This window comes from Lactuca saligna, chromosome 1 (genome assembly GCF_052625555.1).
Source record: "Lactuca saligna cultivar CGN05327 chromosome 1, ASM5262555v1, whole genome shotgun sequence".
Taxonomy (NCBI): domain Eukaryota; kingdom Viridiplantae; phylum Streptophyta; class Magnoliopsida; order Asterales; family Asteraceae; genus Lactuca; species Lactuca saligna.
In genome coordinates, this window is record NC_136417.1 from 49848584 (window position 1) to 49860180 (window position 11597).

The 11597-nt window shown below is 39.6% G+C and overlaps 1 protein-coding gene across 1 annotated transcript; it reads right to left on the reverse strand.

Annotated features, from left to right (window-relative positions):
* Positions 1-6806: 6806 nt before the first annotated feature.
* LOC144998111 (zinc finger protein 8-like) lies at positions 6807-7799 on the reverse strand. The gene has a single exon (XM_078957926.1). It carries the CDS (start codon positions 7665-7667, stop codon positions 6954-6956), a length of 714 nt encoding a protein of 237 aa, XP_078814052.1. The 5' UTR covers positions 7668-7799; the 3' UTR covers positions 6807-6953.
* Positions 7800-11597: the final 3798 nt, after the last annotated feature.

Genomic DNA, 11597 nt, shown 5'->3' on the forward strand with positions numbered 1-11597 from the left:
ACGATTCAGACGCTCAAAGACATGCTCCGGGCATGTGTATTAGATTTCGGAGGGTGTTGCGGCACGTATTTATCCTTGGTTGAGTTATCCTACTTCAACAGCCATCATTAGTGCATTGGTATGCCACCCTTTGTGCTGTTGTATGGGAGGAAGTGTTGGATCCTCATTTACTGGGGAAAGTGTTGATTCGCGGAAGTGAAGGTTGTAGTGAGAATGGATGATTTGGAGTATGGTGGTCGAACATTGTGTCTATGACAGTGGTATGGAATGACATCATGATGGGATGTTTGCTGAGGACGCGGAAGGATTCCGCGGGTGTAGGGCCAAGAGTCTCAGAATGGATGTAGGGATGGAGTCTGGGACTCCCAACTTGATTCTGATCGAGGGCTGTGTGCGTAGTGGTGGTTTCTCCTGGGGATGTTAGAGACGTCATCATTGTGACGGGTTTTCCTAACCTGAGAGTGCGAAGGTTGGTGCGGCATGGGTGTGTGATTGCAAGAAGAGGACTCATGGGAGTTGCTCTGGGATTTAAGAGTGGGTCTTTCCGTCTTCACGGATTGGATAGAGAGGGATTAGAATCGGGGATCCGATGGTTCATGTCTTCTAACCCTTATGGGTCGAGTGATTGTGAGATTTGGGGCAGTGATACTTCATGGGTAATTCTCGGATCGATGTGTGTGGTCATCAGAGGGTGCATCCGGTGCCCGGTTCGAGACAATGGTCAGGACACCGTAAGGAAAGGGAAAGTGTGTTCGAGTTTCGATGGGTATGCCTTGTGAGATCTGGTCCGATTAAGGCCAGGTGGCACGTTGTGGGAGTAATTCTAGAGTTGAGTTACTGTAGGCTTCGAGGGCGAAGCCTAATTTAAGTGGGGGAGAATTGTAACATCCCGAAATATCAAGAGTAGAGTTGAATGGCTAAAAGAGTAAATTGGGAAAGAGCGACTCGGCGAGTCCATGTGTGAACTCGGCGAGTAGAGTCGCGACTTGGTCGCGTGTTAAGTGGCCGACTCGGCGAGTCAGTGTATTGGACTCGGCGAGTAGGCGCTGAGTGGAGAAAACCCTAATTCTCGGGGTTGAGCCTCATATAATGATCATTATGTCTTCCTCCCAGCCTCTTTATCACCCCTTGAGCCCCAGAAAACCCTAAATCGCGGAGAAGCACCATTTTTGAGTGGATTGGAGCTTGGAGAAGTAATGGTTGAAGGAATTTTGGGAAGATTGAAGGCTTGGAGCAAGGTGCTTTGCTTGGATTCGAATTGCATTGCAGTTGGGGCATCACTTAGAGGTAGTATCTCGTTTTTGACCCGTTGATTATGTTGTTTCTTCATTTTGGGGTTTGTGAGAAATTGTCTATGGATGAAATGGGAAGTCTAGAGGTTAGATCTGAGGTTGCTACCTCAGATCTGGAAGGGAGAAGAATCAGAGAGCATGAAAGTCCCTGTGTTGGAGTGTTTAGTGAAGCTTGCATGTCCCAAACCCTAGCCCCAATGTGCAAACGGCTTAGATCTCTTTGGATTCACGTAAAGTTTGCCACTTTACGTGATGGATGAGTGGTAGGGGGCTAGATCTATGTCTTGGAGCAGTTGCATGGCCTGGAATGCTTCGGAATGTATTCAGACCGGCGGTACTCGGCGAGTCACATGGGTGGACTCGACGAGTTGGATGAAGATGGCCTGGAACTCGGAGAGTTGTATGAACAACTCGGCGAGTAGGTTGAAGATAGACGTAGACTCGGCGAGTCTGTTCTTGGACTCGACGAGTCTTGACGAAGAGTCCCAAATATTTCCTGGTTGAGTCGAGAATCGGTGAGTCAAAGGATGACTCGGTGAGTTGGGTGTGAGTGGACTCAGAGTTGTGGGACTCGGCGAGTCTCGTGGTGACTCGACGAGTTGAGTCGTGATATGGGGAAGTTCTGATTATGGGAACTCGACGAGTCACAGGGTTGACTCGGCGAGTAGAGTCAGTCAAGGGTTGACCTAGACTGAGGACTTTGATTTCGACCAAGGGTTGACCGTTGAGTTTTAGGGTTTGGACAGCGATGTGGCCTTTGGGCCAAGAGAGAGGTAAAATAGTCTTTTACCCATAAGAGGGTGTTATGAGAGGATTTATTCTAGCCTCGAGAGTTATATTCATGAGAGTATTTGCCTTACGTGTTAGGCGGTGGCGAGTTCGAGATTCAAGTGTGGGGATATCTGCTTTCTGCTTGCCAGGTGAGTCTTCTCACTATACTTTACCTTGAGTAGGTAATCAGAGTTATGTGATAGAGTATTTGTATGCTATGTATGTTATGTGTTGTACTGCATTACTTCTATGTGATTGATGCTGTGCATGTTTAAAGAGTTAGAACCGAAAGGTTCACAGAGTTAGAACCTGAGGGTTCACAGAGTTTGGGTGCACGGACCCATAGAGTTATAGCCTCGAGTGGCTAATATGTGTTATATGTAGTATTTTGGGGAACTCACTAAGCTTCGTGCTTACAGTGTTTTGTTTGATGTTCTACAGGTTTCTTTCAGTATCACGGGACGGCACCGGCTTGATTGTACACACCAGAGAAAGAGTCATATTTTTGAGGATCTTGGTTTTCTATGCAAGTGAAAATGGAGTTATGTTTTGTAAATCGACTATGAATAAGATTTTAAACAAGTGTTTCTAAGAGTAAAATGACTATTTTAAATGAAAATTTTGTCTTGAAAATTACGGTGTTACAATTGGTGTGATTTTTGAGCTTTTGGTGTGATTTCATGCAATTTTATGCTCATTTAAGAACAATGAGCATCTTGGAGAAGTATGGGATTGCTTGGATCCTTTGGATCCAAGCTGTAATAATCGTGATCTACCTTATGGAGGTATACAACTTCAAACTTTATGGTTCTCTAGTATAGATCTAGTTTTGGGTGGTGTTTTTCCATGTTTTGGTCCTAAGGTTGTTATTTATATGAGTTGAAGCTACTCTAGGATGTTTGATCCTCATATTTGGTCCTTTTGAGTTGTTAAGTCATAAAAATGTAATCTCGAGGGTTTTTGTTGATGTATGCATGAGTTAGTGTTCTTAGTACGGATAAATAGAAGGATTTGGTGCCATTAAGTCAGTAAAAGGAGTAATGTTACCAACTTTACGTGTTAAGATACTCCTTAAGGGTCATATATGTGTTTGGATGCTTTGTCTTAACAATTAATAGTTTATTAAGGATTTTTAGCCTCTAATGAGTAAACTGGACGTACGTAGGTGTACACTCAACGTAATGTTGGTTTTGTGCATCGACATCTTAAACCTTATGCATGGTGCATACACTTTTGGTATGTGGGGTATACTCCTTGGGAGTTCAATTTAGGCCTTAGGCCTTTTAGGGATTGGGCTATTAGAGGTTGGACCCGTTACAGGAAGGATAAAATGGTCTTTTACATTTTAGGACATTAGATTGTGGATTGGGCCTTGGATTTTAGGTTATTGGTTTAATTATTAATTAATGTTGTATTTATTGTTAAGTGATGTGAGATTATCCAGTTCAACGACCCGAACAGTTATTGGTTATTTATGGATTGAGCTGAGTCTCCTCATTGTACCCGTGGGTCGAAGGCACCAATGCCGACCCACTATGGTATGTTAGGCTAGAACCCATTAGCATGTGGGGCTAAGCCCATAGATCAAGAAGGGCTAGGCCCATTGTATGTTATGTACAATGTTAACTGTCTCTGTGACTTTTTCATTTGTATGATTGGGCTAGGCCTATTGGTATGGTAGGGTTAGGCCCATTATGGTGGGTAGGGCCTAATATGCGGAATGGGCCCAATGGTATGTATGGTAGGTGGTATTTTGGGGTACTCACTAAGCTTTGTGCTTACGGTTTTATCATTATGGTTTCAGGTACTTCCAATTCGAAAGGGAAGTGCCCGACTTGATCGCAGCATATCCACCCATGTTTTCGCAATATGATGATTTTGGGATCGTACTCTAATAACTATTTTATTATGAAATACTTTGAATGTTTGAAATAAAGATAATTTGTGTTTTGATTGAATTAAAAACGAAATTTTTACCTCATAATTTTTGGGACGTTATAGTAGTTATGTTTTTACCCTATTTAGATATAGAAATGGGATCTCTATCCCTTAGAGAGTCCAAAAAGATAAAGTTGGAAACTTTATCCACTTGGATCTTAGAATAGACCAGATCTGAGCTTTGTAGCCCTTAAGATCTACAAAATCGGCATAATCCATTAAGTTGTTAGGAGCCTAGTGCCCATTACGTAGGCTAGGTCTCCACAGCGTGGTGGCTGGGTTCTGACTCGCCTATTTTGTCATTTAGTTACCACAGCGCAGCCAAGGATGGCCACGATGTGGCGACCTATTTTAGTTGATTTTGACTTTGACCGTTGGCTTTAACCAAGTTTGACCCAAAGGTATTTTAGGTATTTTGAGTTATATTTGAGATTGGTTACTATTTGATGAATAGGTGACGGGTAGTGCTGATATTCGAAGCAGTGGCCTATTCAACGATTTGTTCGGACTAAGAGGTGAGTTTTCCTCACTGTACTTGTGGGTTGTAGGCACCAATGTCGACTCACTAGGTTATGTATCCGGGTATATAGGATGATGTCATCTTGGTTATATGATTGATTAGTAGATCTGTATGATTACATGTATTTGCTTGATATGTGTTTATTTTTATTTATTGTATATGTCGACATATTATGGTTGGGTTGAGGCGGTCCTGCTTTGTGCTGAAGCCAAGACACCCGGGGCGGTCTGGATAGGTTGTAGGCTCTACGAGGCGGTCCAGTTAGGATAAAGGCCCAGAGAGCGGTCTAGATAGGTTATAGGCCCTACGAGACGGTTCAGTCAGGTTGTAGGCCCATATATCCATGTTATTGTTTGTTATGTTGTGTGGTGGTACTTTGAGAGATCTTACTAGGCATTGGATTACGATTTCATTTTATTGTTTCATGTACTTTAGAGGATCGTGGGAAAGCGAAGACGTGATTGTGCAACTCTTCCTATTTTTTTATGATATTGGATCTTGGGATACTTTAATATTGATTATACATTTGAAACAATGGTTTTGTAAAAATTTTATGGTTAACGGGTTGTTTTTAAAAAATTTTAATTTCCTTGATTTTTGAGATGTAAAAGTCACCGCTAAAACCTTTTACTGCGACATCATTTATCTTTAGCAACGAAAAATGTATCACATAATACATATATTTTTTTTGTTAATGATAAAAAAGTACTATTAACATAAAACTCCTTAAGTTTGACAAGTTTTGTTAGTTTTATCCATGTGATTATTTTTGGTGCATTAATGCCTAATAGTTGGGAAGACTTTTCGTATTTGCCCTTCAAGAATTTTTTTTACCTTTTACAACAGGTCGCCAACACCACAGTCGGTTAACTTCTACTTCCCTAATCCTTCTCCCTTCTCTCTCTCTTTCAAGAAACTATTGATATCATTGTCAGAGCTACCTACGACACCTTCCTCTGCCTGCCGAAAAATTGAAAACCATCGCCATTTTCAGATATGCGCACTGTTTGAACTGTCTTCCCTCCGCCATCAAACTCTACCGATCACTATTCTCTTCTAACCTCCAGAGCTAACTATGCAACCCTTATCCATCGGCCAAAAAACCGAAAAGCCTACCTTCAGCTAGTACCGTGAACCTTAGCCTTCGCCAACTTTAGTTGTCGCCACTAACATCTTCTTCGTAAAAGCTAACCGCGTTTGTTGGCACCACCTATTTTGTGTGTTTTGATTTCTAAATGGTGGTGGTGGTGTTGTTGCGTCAACTATGTTTTTCGTATATGAGAAAAATAAGGGTTGTGGTGGTTGGTAATGGTGGTGGCAGGGGATGTGGTGAAATAAAAAAGGAGAGATTAGGGGGTTTTCGTTCTAACCGAGGAAGGAAGGTGGTGTAGGTAGCTTCGGTGGTTGGAAGACAATGGTGTTTGGCGGGATTTTATGGGGGAGAGAAGGCAATTCAAACGATCAGTGATTTGGTGTGGTCTTGCTACATATGACGGTTAAGCAGGTAGGTAACTGGTTAATGGGGGTGGTGGTTGCATCTGGTTGTGAGATTAGGGTAGATTGTAGTGATGGTGACTTATTATAGGCAATATTAACCTATTACAGAAGGTAAAAAAAGAAATATGACTAATATAAACAATTCTTCCCAAACATTATACATTAATATATCAAAAATCATCTTAGAAACAAAACCAAATAAAACTTACCGAATTTATCAAAAATCGTCGCAGTAAGAAAACTAACAAAATATCACCAAACTTAACACTTTTATTTAAATAATTCTAAACAAATTTTCAAAAGCTTTTTTCATATAATAAAAAATTATGAAAAAACTACTACTGGTATCCTCTTAGCACATGGTCCCCACCAACTTAGCACATTTGTACAATAGTCCTCCATTTATTTATTTTTTTTAATCTGCCACCTAATTTTTCAGACATCATATTATCCCCAATCACAATCACAATAATATATGTTTAAACGTATACCGTTCCATTATATCTCTAGAATTATAATGAACATTTAATTAATAGGATAATCTTACAAAGTTACCATATGACATTATATGTTGCTAAAAGATGTTCGTCTCATTTTTATGGATTTGTTTATAAGTTTGTTCGTCCAAAACCTCTACAAACTATGTAATTATAGAGCTTTCCTTGGTATTTCATAAAGTTAAGATATAAAAAAACTAGTAATTTGATAATTTAACATTATCGTGCTATAATTAATTATGTACACAAGTCAATGCGCTACCTTTTAATTATTGGATCTTGTCACAGACATAAGTCATAAAATAATTACTAACAGTTCTCGGTCATAATATGACTACATTAATAAACAAACGAATCCCACGATCTAGCTAGTGCATGTACTGATCTTGCAATGAGGAAAACATATCCTCAAAAAGATTAAAAAAGAATACTACAATACTAAAGATGCAAATCCAAACTAACTTGATCATGAATGTTTTGCCGCAATTCATGCATGTATAGGTTCCCAGACCTCGATCCGGTGTCTGAGGAAGTCAACAAGCTGCCATGATTAAATGTAGTTGAGTTGTGCACCACCATGGGAAATCTCCACAACGCCAATGGCCTGCCGTTGATGGGTGTTTGATGGGAAGTGTAAGAAGTTTTTCCTCCATAAAACCTTAAATTATTGCTATAGTCGATGATGTTTTTTATAGTGGATTGATGGCGATAGGGTGGTGAGGTGGTGGTGATGGTGGTGGTGGTGAGGTTGTGATTGTGGTTGTTAATGGCATTATGCAGTTGTGGCTTGGAGGAGCTACGGTGGATCGAGAAGGGTAGGATATGTGGACGCTTGGCCTGTAATCTTTCCCTTCTGTGTGCGTTTTGATGGCCTCCAAGGGCTTGAGATGTAGGGAAGTTCCTGCAACAATAATTGCATTCAAATTTCCTGCAACTTTCTCCGTTTTCTTTGGTTTCATTCTGGATAAAGGTGGTGGTACTTTTCGCTGAACTAGACTCGTCGGTGATAACGGTGGCCAGATCACCGCCACCAAATTCTTTCCCGAACAGCCTAAATGAATTCTCTTTGGGTTGCAAGTGAGGGGAGATGGGAAGTCGAGAGAAAGATTCTTCGTTCAAGAAATCATGAGTTTGTGTTTTCAACCTTTCCATTTGAATGCTGGAGGTGGTGGTTGCGTGGTGGTTTATGGTGGATGTGACGACGGCGATGAGATAGCAAATCGAGCAGTGAGTGGACCTTAGTTTATATGTGGTGCTGGGCACTATATAAAGAAATCTAAGTCGTTGAGGAGTCAACATTAATTCATTGGCGAGTCTTAAATTTACATAAATATAGCATATGAAATGAAACTAAAATAAATCACTATAATATTTTCAGTTTTCTTATTTAAACATTATTCAGACTTTAATAGTCATTGCTTTTTTTTTTCTTTTTTTTTCAGAATTTAATCGTCGTTTGTTTGTTTATTATTATTTTTTTTTTCAAAATTTAATCGTCTTTAATTTGTTTTGTGATTTAAGGAATTAATGAATTAAATATCTTATTTGATAAGTCGTTAGGTTTGTTTGTTTAAAATTTATATAAACATGGATATACTTATTTAATGAATTAGACGGTTTAGGCATAATCTTGAAGAATCATATTTCAGGTTCTATTTATTAAGGCAACGTGGCAATGTTTATATAGTAAACTTGCGTGGGGAATAAATAAGAAAATGATAACAACTAGGAAACCAAAAATATGGAGACCTAGTCTACATCTACAAGGAAGTTTATAGATAAGCAAATTCAACACTCCCGTTAGCTCGAATGACAAGCTTGCCACGTAAAAACTGGCATATTTCCATATTAAATGGTTTAATATTGAAAATTTCAACAATTTGATATTTATTACTAATGTAGCAGAGCTTGATCTAACCATACTCTACTCGCTAGTGTAGAAAGTAAAATCCATCTCAACAGGTTTTGTGTGTTCGTGAAAGACTGGGTTATGGGAAATGGCCTTATACTCAGCTTTACCAAACTAAGGTGCATCCATATCAGAAAGCAACCACGCATCTGAGCCATAAGAGTTCACTAAAAGTAGTAGCAATGGCCTTATACTCAGCTTTACCACACGATCTTGAGACCACATATTGTTTCTTGGTTTTCCAAGATATTGGAACTCCATCCAATGTATTAAAATATCTGGATTTAGACGTCGAGTAAAAGGACACCTAAGCCAATCTGAATCACATAAGGCCTTGTGAGTTAGATTACAGTTAAACGCAAAATAATAATAATAATAATAATAATAATAATAATAATAATAATCTCTTGTCCTGGGTAGTTTTGAGGTAGCACAATATTCTGTGGACAACATTAAGATGAGGTTTTGTTGGTGAAGAGACAAACTAAATCAAAGTATTGACTGCAAGTATTATGTTGGGTCTTGTGACTTGTAAATAGAGCAATCGGCCAATGATTCGTCGATATCGTCATGCATCAATAAATGGTGAATCAATAACATGGTCGAATATTTTGTCATTAGTTTCCATTTGAAAGGCGCCAAGGCGACACCCTAGAAGACTACTCTCTGCGAGAACGTCCAATGTATATTTTCTTTAACTTAAGACCATACCATCTTGTGTATGAGTTGCTTCACAGCCAATAAAATACTTCAGTGGTCCTTAGTCTTTAATGTTGAACTTTTCATGCAAGTATGTCTTTCTTTAAGCAATGTGATCACGATTATTACCAAGGAGAATCTCGTCATCTACGTTAATGAGCCTTGGAAGAAAATAAAGAATGATCATGTAACGACCTAAAAATCAATAGTAAAAATATCATTTTTAATATAGTCAAAACATTGGTATTTTTTATTTCAAACATTCCAAAACATCTTTAAGTAAAACGTTTATCAGAGTTCATCCTAAAATTATTTATTGAGGAAATCATAGGTGTGTATACTACGACCAATCCAAACTCTTCTTTTCCAAATCGATCATACCTGAAACCAAAATTATAAACCGTAAGCATGAAGTTTAGTGAGTTCCCCAGAATATACCCCACACAAACCACATAATCATATAATCCATATTAGATATGAAAGCTACATAAACCATATAAGTCATGCATATAAATATATAGGGATGCCGTGGAAACCTTCCAAGGTCTTACGCTAAGTGCCACGGGAAACCCCCACGTGGTCTTTACTAGCCGCCACTGGAACCCAACGGTCTATACCAATCATGGAAATAGCATACGAGCTAAACAAGTAAACATATTAGGAAGCCATGGAAACCCTACAAAGACTTATACTGATTGCCATAGGAACCTCCTCATGGTCTTAATATACTGCCACGGGAACCCCCCGGAGACTTCCATACAAATATCCTAGAGACATATCACATAACCAACAATCAATCCATATAACATTAAATATATCGGCTTTGGTGCCTTAGACCCATTGGTATGGTGAGAAAACTCACCTCAAATGCAGACGCTTCCTGAATGAAATCCTTAGTTGCTGTCTTGTCCACTTCCCGGATCTACCAATACTAGTTGGCACTCAATTAGCAATTAAGTTCTAATCCATACATATCACTTCATACCCCACGGTAAAAAGACCATTTTACCCCTAACCTATCCTTGTCCAATAGTTAGGCCCATACTATAATCTGAAAGGCCCAAAGGCGAATTGATTAACCAATGGCCTAATTTTCCAAATTTGGCCCAACCTCTCTAATGGACCTTATCCTAAAGCCCAATAATTTCCATAGCCAGAATCGTGTTCTCAATTGGCCCACGAAGGCCCACAATAACATAGTCCAAGATATGGCCCAACCCGAGGCCTATAATGCGAAGTCCATTTATGTATTGGGCCACAAAGCTTATTAGACCGAATTATCCCAATATTGGCCTAAAGGTACATTCAGGCCCAACTTCAAGCAAATCCAGGCCCAAAACCATTAGTGCCAAAAGGTCCAAAGTCCGCTAAGGCCTAAGTCCTCCTGAGAGCGTACACCCAATGTACCTCTTCTGTACGATTAGCGTATTGGGCAAAGGGTTGTACGCATAACATACTATATTGTACGCCCGTAGTACAAAAAGCATATGCACAAAATCCATTAAGTTCTTAATACTTGAAGACTTTACGTCCCAAACTCATATCCAAGCTTATTAAGACGTCCTATGGCATAAAGTTGGCAACTTTATGCCCTTGCATGCTATATGGGACTTAAAAACTTCATTCTTCACTTTAGGACTTCATTTAAAGCTTCAAACTCATGCATGGATTCTAGATACTCTTCAAGCTAGCACCTTTATGCATCTAACATGCTCACAATGCTTAGATCTAACCATTTTAGCCTCTGCAGTTGCTCAACTCTTAAGAGAAGGTCCAAAACCAACTACAAGCGGCAATATAGAAAACCCTAGCTAGATTCTAATGAATAAGATGGCAAGATCAAAACTTTATACCTCCAGAAGCTCTTCAAGGTGAGCTAGATGCAGATTCTTGAAGCCCAATGTCATTCCAAGCTTGCTTAGCACATCCTACTTCTTGAATGAACTTTAAAATGGCCACAATACAATCTTTTAGCTCAAAAACACTCTCACAAGGTATCTTTGGTGAAAAGGGATTAAATGAGGCTCTAGAGGCGGAATAGGGTTTAGTTCTAAAGACTTAAGGATGTTTAAATAGGTGTGAAGTCCGAATTTTAGGGTTTTTAGTCTGAACCTCGTACGCTCAACGTACCTTCTCATACGGCCCGTGTACGAGGCCGTGCACCCCAACCTAGTCCTTGCATATACGCTACGCGTTCCTCCAACTACGCCTCGCATAATTCTTTATCCTCGGTATGCCCTGTGTACCACCTTGGTACACCCCGCGTACTAGGGCTTTTCCCAAAACCCTAATTCTTCCGAAGGATATAACTTACTCGATACAACTCCAATCCCAACCATTCATATATCCATTGAAAGTTATCGAGACGCTCAACAATATTATCAATTCTTGCCTATCACAAAATGTCCTGAACCAAAATCCACTTCCTATAAGACCTGAGCTGACAAATTACCGAAATACCCTATTGATCCAAA